We start from the raw sequence: 15,729 nt of genomic DNA, 5'->3' as shown, positions 1-15,729 counted from the left end.
TTGGAGCTTTCTATATGGCTCCATAGTTTCCTTTGAGGCAAAGGGAGAGAAAGGAGAAGGCAGTGGAGGTAGGACATGAATGGAGAGCCATAGGGTTTGAAAAATCACAAAGACACGTTTTTTTTTTTTTTTTCAGTTTGAGGTATTACTTAGGGATAATGCCCAGACTGTCACAATCTTAGATACCAATTCAGCTGATTCCTAAGAGTAACTCTGCAATTTAACATGGAAAAAAAAAAAAAAAAAAGGAATTTCAACAGTGTATGTGCCACGCACCATGCTGGGGGTTTAGGGTCTTGCAAAGTACTATTTTAGAGGTAGGGGTGTGTGTGTGTGTGTGTGTGTGTGTGTGTGTGTGTGTGTGTGTGTGTGTGTGTGTGTGTGTGTGTGTGTGTGTGTGTGTGTACACACATATACACTCAACACCACATTTCACAGATAAGGAAACAGTTTCAGAGGTGAAATAACTTGCCCAAGGCCACACAGCTAGTAAGTGACAGAACTGGGACTCGTATCCAGGTCTGTCAGACTATAATGGCCATCTCCACAATGCATAAGTTAACTATTGTGTTGAGTGCCTATGCTGTGCCAATACATTATGCTCAGGATTCTGAGCTAGGTGAAATATTGTCCCTGTTGGCATGGCCAAATTATGTAGAAAATTATGTAGAATTTGCCTTGCTATTAGACGACCAAACATCTAAAGCAAAATGCCAATTAACAGAAAATAATCATTTTAAAAACAAACACAGAGCTGATCACTTCCTGAGGATTAGTTACATTTAAGTAAGGTGGTATAGTATCTTTAATCCATAGGAAGTTCTAGACAATGAAGACAATGAGTGTTAAAAGGAAAGGTTTAGATTCCAATGTGGGCACACCTACTGGAAAGTCTGGCTTTCTGTCATGTTCCTTTTCACATACTTTCATGGAGTTTCCACTAAATCTCTTTTTGATCTGAGCAGGTCACTTCCTCTCCTGGGTCTCAGTATGGAAAACAAGAGGCTGGACTACATGATCCCTGTCCCCCACCCCCTTCCAGCTTTGACAACTTTGATCTAGAGCAATTGCCATCCTTTGACGTAAAGAATTCTCCTCCCCTGCCCCAGCTCCCTTCCTCAGCCATACTTGACTAAGCATAAGTACAACAGACTCAGTCTCAAAGTTGGTCTTGCTTTCTCATCTCTGCAGTCACAGGGGCGCACCTGAAATTCATGTGCTATCCAGGAACCACCACCTTTCAGCCACCCCATCTCCATCACCTGACTGTGGAGAGCACAGCCTTCCTCCATGCGTGGCCCCTGACACTCTAAAGATCTCAGAGGTAGATAATCTCAGGAGACCAGGGGCATGAGACTAAAGATGTGAGCTCCACAGGGACAGAGACCACATTTGATTCTCTCCTTATCTCTAACTATGCTTGACACAGAGCAGGTGCTGAGTGTTTGGGGAATGCTAGAATGCCTCCAGCTTAACATCATGAGGAATGGTAGACAAGATCATCAGACATTTAACAAATTGCAATTGCTTAATAGATCACAACTAGAAGCTGTAAATTCCGAAGAGGTATGAGATTCCAAGTTCCAAAAGTTGAAAGAGGAAAAAAAAAAAAAAAATCAGAGGTCAGAGTCACTATTCACATCCAAGAACTCAGAATGTTAAAAGATTAAATTGACACCTGCTTCATCACAGGGTTAGAGCCATCTGGATTTCTCCTCTGAACACAAACATCAGGAAACTGATAAAACAAAGAATATAGAAAGAGTACCACATTATTAACCTTAAAGACAGGTCACTTTTCAGTCTACCCATTTCAACCAAAAATAATCCTATGTAGAACAATTGTAGAAAACCGTATGTGTCTTCGAGAAGTTGTTAGCTTTCTCAATTTGAGAACTAGATTCTTCTATTTAATTATAAACCACCCTTGTGGTCATAAGGAAATAAATGGTGCCATGATTCAGACAATGTGATTCAAACAGTGTTTTGATTTTTATTTATTCGTACATGTAAAACCCACTATAAGATCAGCAAAAAGTTTTAAGTAAAACCTTCAGGGACTCTGAAAGTTACTGTACTCAACCCTTCGAAGAGTATGAGAAAAACCTTTAATTATAAATGGTTCAAATTGTGTTTACTATAGTTAGTGAGGGGAGAGTTGGCTTTTTAAGAAACTATCAACGATGCTTTAGCAGAAGAGAAATTAGAAAGCCTCAGAAATCAAAGGCCTTCAGCTATTCTAGACAGATGCCGGACATGTGAGTAGAAAGAAGGAATGTCCTGCTTTTTTTAGAAGTTGAAATGTAATGCTTCTGTATTTATTTTTTGTAGGGTGGGAAGGGCAATCTACCTTCAAGTAGCTTTTCATTCAGTTGGGTGGAACTCATCATACCTCTTGCTTCTCCACTATTCTCTGGGGAAAGGGAAGGAAAAAATTCCCATAAAAACCAACACAGCAACATGGAGTCAAGTCGAGTGCCCTACACTAAGAGAAAGGTCATCCAGGCAAGAAGGAAGCTTTTCCAGGCAATCACCTGCCTACCCAATCACTTCTCTTTCCGCCTTCTCTTCTTTTTTCTTAAAGCTACCTACTAACTAGAGTAATCAGAGTAAGTTATTAACAAGGGCAACAAGTTTCATGCCAAGATCTGACACTTCAAAACATCAAAGCAGATAAAACTGCCAGAGAAAAGCTTTAGCTACCAAAGCAGAGGCAGATACCATGGTATTGTAAACTACAGTGTAAATAAGCCTATAGCACCATACGTGAGGAAACTGCAGACTTTTTTTTTAAGATGAAAAAGAAAAAGGTAAAATTACATTGGGATTGATAACAATTCATTTAAATACATGGACAGCTACTTCTCTATTCTGTGCCTATGACAGATACTCTAACTGATTGTGGAGTGAGGACATGGCCTGCGGATCCCTCTGAATGTGCAACCATTGGCAGTGGATCCAAGTTGGCACTCAAGAAGAAATCTATTTTCGTCCCCAAGTCTAGTATAAGTGGATATTTACATTTCTTTGAAAATATTTCTAAGATCATAATTTATGTTTAGCTAATTTATATATTGCTTTAATAAAGAATCTCATTTTTTAAAAGAAAGAAAGCATAACTGAACATAGAATCGTAAGAACCTATCTATCAGGCATCCACACGTGAAAAAGAAACTAAGAAACCTTCAGGTGGTAGGAGTTACTAGATTTGAAGGCATAGGGGAAAAAAAAAATTTCCCCTGCATAGTTTTGTCAGACAAATCCAACCTCAGAAAGTGACAGTAAATTCAGAAAGATTGAAGCTATAAACAGACACCACCACGGCCACTTACTCAGCATTTACTATCTGCCAAGCACTGTTCTAAGTGCTTTACATGTACTATTTAACTCACTTAATCTTCACAGCAACCCTATAAAGGTAAGTAGCATTATTGTTCCCATTTACAGATGAGGAAACTAAGATTCCTAGATGTTAAGGACCTCGTGTAAGGTCACAGTAGTGGCAGAAGTAGGCTATAAACCTAGGGAGTCTAGCTCTGGAGTTCGTGCTCTTAGCTCATAGGAAACTGCCTCAGTGCTATGATCTGTATTAATCCGACAATTACTGAGTATCCACTACGTGTACATGCCACGCCCTCAAGCAATTTAAAATAGAAAAAGATCAAAATGCAAACAATCAACTTCAACACAAATGCATTATGAAAGAGGTGCTGTAACAGAGGTTCAAGTGTGCTAGCATATAAAGAAGGAATCGTTAATTCTGCCTGGGGCAAGAATCAGGCCTGCTTCCCAGAGAGAGAGGCAGGAGAGCAGAGCCTGGAAAGATGAAGACAGGAAGCGGTTAGTCTTCCTCCCTGGGAGGCTGGTCAGGTGGTAAAGCTAGGTCAAGTGAACACAGCAGCTTCTTAGGCCACTCCAGCTCTACATAGTGATGACTGGAGACTTGAACAAGAAATGACAATTTAGTCAATGACTATGTGACTAGTGAGACGTGGGTGGATATGGAAAATCTCATACGAGTTGCCATGACTATTCTCTGTTGCCTGGATTCATTCACCATCCACTCTCACCAGTTGTACTAATTAAATCTTAAGAGCTCTTCCAGGATCTCTATTGCCTTCTTTGCTTCTGAAAGTCAAATCAGACCTCATTGCCCTGAAAAGGTAGGATTCAGAGTCAACATTTACTAAATGAGTAGTACGTGCCCAGCAATGGGCTACCTGCTTTCATATCTATGACCACTGAATCCTTTCAACAACCTTGAGGGGGGTATTAATACTACCCTCTTTTTACAGAAGAGAACAGAGAGACTCAGAAGGATTAAGTAAACTGCCCAAGGTGACATGGCTGGGAGGATTCAGTTACACAGGTAGAAACTGAACAAAACCATCCTGACTTGAAGTCTGGTGCTCTCTCCTTCAGCCCTGCTGTCCTTTTTCTTGGGAAAAGACAGCAGAAACAGGCCTGTCTGAATCATCTAGCCGGGAGGACACATAGATATCGAGATAGCAGAAGAGAAAAAATGTGAACTTTTTCAAGGTCTATACTAGCCCCTAACTACCTAGTCTAACCTCACATCACACGACACTTGCTCACCAGTGACCACACTTTCAGCTTGCAGAAGCCATAGGAAATTCTGAGTTCTTGTTCTCACTGACTCAGCACATAGTAGGTGCTCCAATTTCTTTAACGAAATCCACACAGATGCCTGCCAATGTGAGTGCCATTTAGGGCTTTTGCAAGTATATTAAGATGTCAGTGACTTGAATATTACCTGTTAGTGTTTTTTAGTAGAGATTTGATTCATAAGAGTCATATAAAAAAGCTATCAGTCTTATAATCTAAAGAACATATCATTTGTTTCACAAATTGACCATACTACTAAAATAATAAACAAGATACCCTGCCAGTGTTCTCAATGCAATGGCTAAAAAGAAACATCACCTCTCTAGATCTATTTATACACATGTATCTAAAATTACACTGGTGGACTACATCAGCACCCAACATTACTGAGACCTTAAATAGATTATACTTAGCTCTGTCCTGTTCTAGACTAGCCAATGTCAAAATCAGAGCTCTCTCAAAGAGAAATATGGAAACAAAGAATTTTTTAGTGCTAATCTGTACTCACAAATATTTTCTAAACAAACTTAATCAGCCTCTATTACATAGTCTCAAAATGAAAAGAACTCTAATGATGCAAAATAATCAAAGAATAAATACTGTCTTAGAGAACTGTCTATTCACTGGTTCTGAATCTGCTTGTGTATCAATCATTTGGGGAACCTTAAAAAAATAGACATCCCATGGTCCCATGTTAGATCTTTTGAATCAGAATGTCTGGTGGTGGTGCCCAAGAACTTGAATTTTTAACAAATTCTCTCAGTGATTTCTAACACAACTAATCCATGGATCAGAATTTGGGAATCACTAACAATCTGAATCCTCTGACTAGTCCAAAACATGTGCTCAATGTGTTGAGCAAGAGGCAGGAGAGGAAGGTAAGAACTAGTAGGGAGACCATGGCTGGTTGATGTCACAACAATTTGTAAAGTATTGCAAATTAAACAGTTGTTACTCTATATACTACATAGTTTATATAGTCTCCATAACATCAAGGTTCTTCATTCTAGTTATAGTTCAACACGAACAAGAGAAAACGAACTCACACGTAATTACATGGAGAACATAGTTCAGAAAGCAGTTAATTGTATTTACATTTAAAAACCAGAGAAAAACCACATAAATAAAACATACCAATCTCTACTCCTATTTCCTGCCAATGGAAGTTCCTTTCATCTATTGCTAACAGTTTTTAATATTCTCTGAGCCACAATAAAATTTTATGTGATGGAGATTAGACAGGCTATGCTATTTGAAAGTTTGGCTGCAGAGTCTGTATTTCATGCCACTTCATTACATTTTGTTAAGGATTTCCCTCTTCACCAAAAGGGATTAGTTTTCTTCTCACTTCTTTGAATACTCTTCTTAGGTTGTTAGTGTGAACTAGGTTAATCTCTCTCTTTTTTAACATATAAAAGATGAACAGACAAAATGTTCGATTTATTTTATTTTTTAAATGGAACACTAAATTTAGTCTTAGAATTCTCTGTTTGGTAAGTTTCCAGTTACAAGGTCTTGGCTTCCCTTGAGCACAGTTTGAAACAAAATAACGCAGTTTGTTCCTACGGCTGGAACATGCAGAGTGGAGTGCGCAGGCAAAGAGGCCCTGGCTATAGTCCAGTATTTCAAACCTTCTTAAACTGCCACTCTCATCTAGGCTTCAAGGGCTGCAGATAAGCAAACAGGATTAGTTACTTCTAGCCCAGAAGAGCTAGGAAAGCTTTACACACATCATTTAGGTACCCAACCCACTACACAGGCTGGGGTAGTCACGGCCAGGTGGAATTCATCAGGAAAGAAGTAAAGATGAAGCTAAATCTGAAAAACTCCCTAGTCCACGAGCTGGCCCTTCTTAGGTCACAAGACCAGGTGGTGATAAGATAGTGGACGCTGTCAGTGGAAGTGGATGGGACAGGACTGGAGCAAGGCTGGGAAGTTACCCATCCCTTCACGCCAACACTGAAGTGTCTACTAAGGGTCAGACCTGAGGGCGCGGTGGGTGGGGTGGGGTGGGGGAGAGAGAGAAGTATCACCCACCACTCCCCAGGTCACCAATGTCCAAGACCTGCCCAAAGCCCACATTCTCTGGGACTAACAGGAAGACACTGACAGGGAGAAGATATTAGGTTGTTTTTTTTTTTTCCTTCCTTACATGACGTACTATCAGAAAAGTAGTCATTCTTTTCACAGTTATGGGTACCACACAAATAATTAGGTGTGGAGGCTCAATTAATTAGGTAACAGTCTTGCCACTAAACTGTGCTTCCTTCCTAAGAACTTGTTTTAAAAAGCATCTGCTGAATAAAACAAATACACATTCCTTTGTAAAGTAAATATGCTTTTGTCATCATTTAACTGGATATTCTTAGTCTTCACAACTTCTTGCAGCACCCCTATGTCATAGAGGGAGCGATTAAGGCCAAGATACACGGGGGCTGAAAGGAACTGCAGTACACAAAACCTGAAGCCACAGTGAGTTGGGGGAGACATGCCGCAGGGACGCACCAAGGCTGGGCTCACAGCAGAGGAGCGGCGCAGGTGGGGCTGGGAGAGTCTAACAACATGCAGACAGAGTGGGCTGAATCTGAACGGCACTCGTGGAAATGGGGCTTTGGCCAATAGGGTCAGTATGCCAGTTAGACATTCACATATTGGCCTTCTGCTTCCCTGGTGCCAGGCACATAGAAAACGCTCACTAAATCTAAAGTGGAAAGCTTAAGTGTGCATTCCAAGGCAATATCCAGACTGAAATTCTTTCTGTGATTTCAGATCCATGGTCAACAGAATCATACCAAAAATATTTCTCTGGGTACAAGTGTCAAAGGGAACTCATGACAAACGGTGAGTTACCAAGGGGGCAGTATGAGATAGTAAGAAGGGGGCTGGCTTGGAGCCAAGAGAAGGCGGTTGTAATCCCATCTCCGCTGCTCATCTTAGGCAAGGCACTACAACTTTCCAAGTGCCAATATTCTCATCTGAAAAAGGAAAATAAAATCAACTAGTTCTTAGGGTTCCTGCAAGAACAAATGAGAAAAAAAAAAAAAAAAAGATTGGCACAGTGACTGGCACATAGTAGGTGGCTCAAAAACGTTAACTTAAGAGAAATTTTAAAGGGTGTGGGGGATAATTGGGGACCTGCCATATAAAATATAGAGCAAATCTAAAGAAGGGTGTCCTACATGCTTAATCTACGGATGCTGTCAGTACGCCTTTGGTAGTCTTGGAGCTATTTACAGGCTACATAAGAAGCTTCCCTAAATACTATACAATCAGGATGTACCTTTTACCCAAACCAGCCTTACCAGCTCCACCAGCCACATTATCCACCAGCTTTGACTCAGAGTATCTTTTTGGCTGTTTATGAGAATTTTCAGATTCCCTCAAGTGTGATAGATATTCTTAACAATGTGTCTCTGGTTCTTGTGACAGTTCGCACACAAGGATTCTGATGTTCGTTTGAGAGGTGGCACCCGATAAACATAACCTGGTCCCCACAGCAAGCACTTTGAACGGGCTAAGACTCATCTGTACGTGTAATTATTGGTTGTTTCTCCCTTTCCTGAAGCCAAAGGCTCCCTTCCCCTGACACTGCATCATAATAACCCACCTGCAATATCTGTCTATTCTATGACTAGGACGTGACCTTGGGAAAGTTAACCCATCTCTCTGAGTGGATGGGCCAGTCTGTAAAATGGGATAATAGGACTTCTGTTGCAATTAGATGATATTAGATGATATTATCGTTATAAAGGTCTTATTTTAGACCTACTTGCTATCCACAAGAGTTACCAAAAAAGCAATATGAGTTAAACTCAGATATGAAAATCTGTAAGAAAAATAGGGCCTTTGTGTTAGAAGAAATCTCACTGAAGTATTTACATTAGAGAACAAGATGTAGTTAAGCCTTCCCTATTTATCATTTATAAAGGAAAACAATCAATATACATTAACTACACAAAAAGAACAAAAACTTAACATTTTTCTTATACAGAATATGACAACATTATTGACCGAGAAAGCCTGAAATGAATATTACCTGACTCTGGACTAAACATGGCTGGGTTTGTCTCTATTGACGCACAGTCATTTTTATGGAAGATGGCACTCTGGGGTGTTCAACAGCTTTTATCTTTCAGATTCTTGATGGCTCTGAGAAGCATTAAGCCCACATCTTATCAAACAAAATTGAGAAAAATGTGGTTTGTCAAGGTATGACAGGCCACATCTGGATCTGTCAAGAGAGGGTCATCAGAAACTTCAGGCTAAAGTAGCCTTTGCATTCTCCTTCATCGAGAAGATAATAAAAAGCCACTATTAAGGAAGTAAAAGACAACAATTAGAAAACTTTTTAATTCTGAAATTGAAGGGGTCCAGAGGCTTGGATAAAACTGATGTCTGCTCAGCTACTTATCCCCAGAGAAACTGCACGTAACTCATCAGGATGCTGCTGGTCCCATGTGAGGTATAAGGAGGCCCCTCCCCTTCCCTAAAGAGATTTCTACCATCAGTTAGTAAAACTCAGAACTCAGTTAAGAACCAATTGTTTGTTAAAAAAAAATTTTTTTGAGTCAAGGTAATGTGTTTATAGTCTGAAAAACAAAACAAAAACTGCTAAAGGCTTATACTCCTGGCAAGTAGCAGTCCATCTCATGATACTCCTTACCCTTAATTCAAAGTAATCCCATTCAACACAGTATTTATCTCCTTATTTCTAAATAACTATTTCTTGATTTAAAATTTTAAACATTAGGGCTTCCCTGGCGGGGCAGTGGTTAAGAATCTGCCTGCCAATGCAGGGGACACGGGTTCGGGCCCTGGAAGATCCCACATGCCACGGAGCAAGTAAGCCTGTGTGCCACGACTATTGAAGACCGCGCGCCTAGAGCCCGTGCTCCGCAACGAGAGAAGCCACCGCAATGAGAAGCCCACGCACCACAACGAAGAGTAGCCCCCGCTCACCGCAACTAGACAAAGCCGCAGGCAGCAATGAAGACCCAGTGCAGCCAAAAATAAATAAAATAAATAAATTTATTAAAAAAAATTTTTAAACATTAACATTTGACTTCCCATTACAGATGTTAATAATTTATCAAAAACATACACATACACCTTATGCCAGACTCTGTTCTAAGAGTTTTGCAAGTATTAATATCAACTCGTTTTATTTGACATGAGGTCATTGGTGACTGAACAAAAGCCGTTTCAGTGGAGGTGGGGGCTAACTCCTAACACAAGACAGAGGAGAGAATGAGAGGAGAGGAATTAGACAGGAAACAGAAATAACTCTCTTGAGGAATTTTATTCTAAAAGGAAGAAAACAAATGGGATAAAAGGAATGTGGTTAAGGATGTTTTGTTTTGAAGTTTGGGAGACACTATACCGTGTTAGCAAGCGTCTAAGAATGTACCAGTAGAGAAGAACAAATAATGATGCAGGAGAGAGGAGCTCAGTGCTGGAGGAATTTCCGTAAGGTAACAGGAAGGACGCTGAAGTGTCACTTTCTCTATGAGGCACTCCTTGGCCATCTATCTAAACTGCAATCCCTGCCGCCTCCCCAGTCCCCATCCACTCTCCTCCTCTGCTTTACTGTACTCCTTGTACTTAGAACTAGCTACTGTACCATATATTTAATTCACCTCATTTATTGAAGATCTACCCTACTAGAATGTAAGCTTCATGTGAGGACAGGGATTTTTGCCTATTTTGTTCACTGTTGTATCACCAGTACCTATGAAAGGGCCACAAAAAATATTTGTTGAATGAAGTCAGGTGGACACGCGGAGTGGCTGGCCTAGAAAGGATGGACAGTGCATCCACAACAGAGAAGGTGAGTGGAGGACTAGTGATGACAGGAGGTTGACAGGTGTGGTAGGGGCTGGTGCCACTCTCTCCTGAGCGCTTCCGTTAGATAAGGATAGAATTTCAGGTTAGAAATAATTTTCCCTTAGAAGTTTAGACACTGCTTCACTATCTTCTGGTTTCTACAGTTGCCATGGCAAAATCTTGTGCAAGTTTGATTCTTAACCTTTGTACAAGAACTACTTTGTCTCTATCCCTGTATTGTAAAATTTCATGATAAAAGGGCTTGGTATCTTCTTTTTTAACTTTTCAAGAATTCTAAAAACTATATACATATAAAAGTATGTAGATCATGTAAGTGACACTTAAAGGAGAAAAACTTAAGATGCCAAAACCCAGCACCTAGTTTAGGGTTGGCCAACTACAGCCCGAAGGCTAAGTCTGGTGTGCCTCCTATTTTTGTAAATAAAGCTTCTTGGAACACAGTCACACTCACTAGTTACTGATTGTAAACTACAAGGTCAGAGTCCAGTAGTTGCAATAATGACTGTATTTACTATTGGACCCTTTACAGAAAGGTTTGCTGATCCCTAACCTAGCTCAAGACAGAAAATAATACTTCTGATGTCCCACGTATGCCTCTTCCCAACTATACTCCTTTCACTCCCTTTGAGGAAACTACTACCTAAATTTTGTGTTAATCATTCCCCCCCTCCGTGGTTTGTATGTATCCCTAAATAATATACCATTTAGTTTTTCTTACTTGGATTTTATATTAATGAAATCATACTGTATATTCTTCTGTAGCTTGTTTCTTTTACTCAGAATTCTGTATTAGAGACCCCACCATGCTGATAGTGTAGTTTATCTTCACTTACACAGTATTCTACTGTATGACTATGCAACAATTTATGAGTTCTCTGTTGATGGTCATGTGGGCTCTTTCCAGGTTTAAAAAACAAAACCCAAAACAACAATGCTGCTATGAACATGCTTGCACATGTATCCCACTATACATGACCAAAAAGAGCGTGTAGGTATGTGTATGTACACACACAGACACACACACACAATTCCACCCAGGAGTGGAACTGCTGAGTGTTGGGCATATGCAAATAGTTCTGTGCCACATACTCTTCAAATAGTAGTACATGAAATTCTCCAATACATCTGCAATATAACACTTGGCTTTATCAGACATCTAATTTTTGCAAACCTAGTGTTTTAATTACTGTAGTTTTAATTTACTTTTCTGTGATTACTAATGTGGTTGAGCATCTTTCCATATATTTATTAGCCATTTGTGTTTCTTCTGTGAAATGCCTATTTGTGCTTTTTGCCAATGTTTCTATTGATAGATTTGTCTTCTGCTTTGTTTTTTTTTTTTTTTACTGTAGTAGTTCTTTATATATTTCAGATATTAATCTTCTGTCAGTTTTATATATAGCAAATACCTCATCTCAGCTTGTGCCTTGTCTTTCCATTCTCTGAATGGTATTTTTTAATGAACAAAATTCACAATTGTAATCTTTTCCTTTATACGATGCATATTTTGGATTATTTAACTGAATCCATTTCTACTCCAAGATCACAGAGATTATTCTCCTATTTTGTCTTCTAAAGTTTTAAAATTTTGCCTTTGACATTTAAGTCCTTGATCCATTTGGAATTCAGTTTTGCAAGTTGTATAAGATATAAATTATCTCCCTTTTCTTCCCCATGTGGATAATCAATTATTGAAAAGTCCATCCGTTCCCCCAGATTTTACAATGCCACCTCTGTTGTATATGAAGAACCCACACACATGGTCCGTTTTTGCAATCTCTATTCCGTTCCATCAGTCTATTTGTATATCCCTATGCCATTACTAGCATCTTAGTTACTAGAGGTCTATAAAAAGTCTTGATGTCTGGTAAAGCAAGCTTTATCACCCATTCTTTTTCTTCAAGTATATCTTGGCTCTCCCTTTGGCTTTCCATATTAATTTTAGAATCAGGTTGCCAAGTACTATGTAAAATCCTATTGGGATTTTGAATGGAATTGTATGCAATCTATAATATACATCATTTATACCTTTAATATAATGAGTCTTCCTATTCATGAACATGGTCATGCTTTTTCTCTATTGAAAATTCATATTGAACATTTGAATTTTCCCTTTCAATATGTTAATGTGGTGAGCTATAGTGACAGATTTTCTAGTATTATCAGCCTTACATTTCTGGAATAAAGTCAACTCAGTTATTATGAATTATATTTTTTATGTATTTGCTACTGTTTTGTTTAAGATTTCTACAGCTATGTTACTGAGTGAGATTGGCTGATAACTTTTCTTTCTTGTAGTGTCTCTTCGTGTAGTTGAATGTCAAAATTATACAAGTGTCACAAGAAAAGCTCAGGGGGTGTTCCTTCTTTTTTCTAGACTCTTAAGGAGTTTGTCTAAGATTGAAATTACCTGTTCCTTGAGATATTTGATAATACCTGTAAAGCTATCCGGGCTGAGTGTTTTGTAAAAAAAAAAATTTATATATTGATTCAATTTCTATAAATTAAATGACCAATTCAATTTTTATATTTCTTCTTAATTCAATATTGGTAAATTATATTTTTCTGTTCATTTCACCTTAGTTTTTGAATGTTGGCATAACATTGATAACAGCATTTTCTTAATATCTAAGATTTCTGCTGCATCTGCTCTTTGTGCTTGTTGATTTACTCCTTTATTTCATTTTAGTTTTGGGAAGGAGCAGAAATAACTTTGTGTGTTTAATCCCCTACATTTATCTAAACAAAATCACACAGAAGATACATTCTTCCTTATCTATAATATGGAGAAATAACAGAACCTGCTACAAACTGTTGTAGTGACAATTAAATGAGTTAATAGATGAAGAGGGCTTAGCACAGTGCCTGGCACATATTAAAGGCTCAAAAACATCATGGGAATTCAATTCCACTGTTATGATGTCCTATTTTTGTTCTACTTAAGTTTAATACCTCAAAGCAACAGTAACTGGTTATGGACTAGACTCTTTCAAATGTACTCTTAATCTATCCAGCCTCATAAAGAGGCAATGATAAATCTGGTTGGCAATATTCTCATTCTGAACCTCAGTCTGGGTGTTCAGGCCCTGAGATTACGAACTACACTTACGAGTTTAAAACCAAATGCAAAACAAAGCAAGAGGTCTATTATGGGCTGTTTTTCCCTTGAGGGCAAGGACCGTGCTTTTATCACCTACTATGTGTTGTAAGCCTAGCACCTAGCAGGCAATTAAAAAATTGTGCATTCTTGACAAGCAAACAATACCAAAAAAATAAAATAATAAAATTACAATGAAAACCATAAAGAAAACTCTAGAGGTCTCACTAAGTTTGCATCATTAGGTGCCTTGAATTCATGGGTAAACACATAGGTAAATCATAGGCCTACGATTCTATCCATAGGAACGTCAATAGGGAAATTCCCACCATAAGATGGTCTTTCTACCCTCTCAAACAGTCAACTTCTCCTAGTCAATATCTTTTTGTAAGTTTTACCTCAAAAAGAAAAAAAAAATACTGTAAACAGATATTGAACTTTAGTTAAGAACAAACATATGCAATTATTGGGGAGAAGCATAGTGATGTCTGTGATTTACTTTGAAATGCATCAAAAAATAAGATGGCTTGATGGATGGTATGAGGGATGGATAGATGGATAAAGATGGGCCAAAGCAAGCACAGAAATATGTTAATGGCAGAATCTAGATGGAATTATGTGGCTGTTCACTGCAAACTGATCTCAATTTTCTGTGTTTGAGAATTTTCATAATAGATACTGGGAAAAATATAAACTCCTATACTTAGCAAGTTAAAAAAACTAACATAAAAAGAATATGAAAAATATTTATATTATATAGTAAAAGTTTTTACAATATAAAAAGAGCTCATCCTAATTTATTTTTTTTAAATCAAGGGCCCTATAAGATAAATGAGAGGGCTTCCCTGGTGGCGCAGTGGTTGAGAATTTGCCTGCCAATGCAGGGGACACGGGTTCGAGCCCTGGTCTGGGAAGATCCCACATGCCACGGAGCAACTAGGCCCGTGAGCCACAACTACTGAGCCTGCGCGTCTGGAGCCTGTGCTCCGCAACGAGAGGCCGCGATAATGAGAGGCCCGCGCACCGCGATGAAGAGTGGCCCCCACTTGCCGCAACTGGAGAAAGCCCTCGCACAGAAACGAAGACCCAACACAGCCATAAATAAATAAATTAAAAAAAAAAAAAAAAAAAAAGATAAATGAGAAAAGACATTAACAAATAACAAAATGCAAATGGGGGGAAAAAAAAACAACGCATGGAAAATGTTCAGTTACCTCTAACCAAAGAAATTAAAAATAAAGCAAACCTGCAATACCATTTTATGCCTATTTTATTTGGAAAATTAAAGCACATGTCCACGAGCACACACACAGTTCTGGCAAGGCTGCAGTGCAAATGGTACACTCATGCACAGCTGGCAGCATCCACTATAAAAAAGCATAGCCTGTTTGGGAAGCAATTTGGCATCCATAAGTCATAGCACTTATTCAGTCCTTCGACCCAGTGGTCCCAATGCTTAGGATACAAACTGTATCAGTCAAATGCAGCCAAAAGATGTTCACTGCAGTGTTACCTACTAAAGAATTAAACTACGAAGTACCTAAACGGCCATGAAGAGAAGAAAGATTTAGCAAGCGATGACACATCAGTATAATGGAATATGATACAGACATATAAAAAATGACAATAATGGAAGAATGTGGAAATATGCAAAGTGTTCATAACACACGATCAAATGGGAAACTATTTATAATTGATTGTGAAACTACAAGAATAAATGAAATGTGCATTGACACTGTGAAGGAACATGAATAATTAATGAAAATGACATGTTACTACCTGAGGGGATTGTGGCTGATTTCTTTTTCTAAACTTTTCTTTAATCTTTCCGATACATCTTTCAATTAAAATAAAATTCAAAAGCCCGCCTCGACTGTCTACTCACAGTGCTGAGTTTGCTGCAGATGATGAGGATCCGGCGCTCGCAGAGCATGCTTGCGTACAGGTGCAGCATGTTGTTTACATCCACAGCCACAAAATACTCTGTCAGATTTCTCTAGGAGAAAGAAGAAGGGAGGTTTGGGGCTTACTTTGTTTTTTCTTATTACAAACGGTATCTAACAGAAGCACGAGAAACAGAAAATAATCAGAAAGTATACTCCCCTCTTCCCCAGTCCTATGCTTTCTCCCTGGGAGACCAAATCTCACTCACATGTAAATTG

The 15,729-nt window shown here is 38.8% G+C and overlaps 1 protein-coding gene across 6 annotated transcripts in view; it reads right to left on the bottom strand.

Moving 5' to 3' along the window:
• DENND1A (DENN domain containing 1A) overlaps positions 1-15,729 on the bottom strand; it is a 535,812-nt gene that overhangs the window by 224,589 nt on the left and 295,494 nt on the right. For all 6 annotated transcript variants that reach the window (XM_068552005.1, XM_068552010.1, XM_068552006.1 and 3 more), the window contains one exon: positions 15,453-15,563. In XM_068552005.1, coding sequence (XP_068408106.1) covers positions 15,453-15,563 — 111 coding nt within the window. The remainder of the gene's footprint in view (positions 1-15,452; positions 15,564-15,729) is intronic.

Source organism: Eschrichtius robustus, chromosome 10, assembly GCF_028021215.1.
Source record: "Eschrichtius robustus isolate mEscRob2 chromosome 10, mEscRob2.pri, whole genome shotgun sequence".
In the NCBI taxonomy this organism is placed as follows: Eukaryota; Metazoa; Chordata; class Mammalia; order Artiodactyla; family Eschrichtiidae; genus Eschrichtius; species Eschrichtius robustus.
Note: the sequence above shows the minus strand (reverse complement) of the source record. Positions and strands in the feature narration are given on the sequence as shown.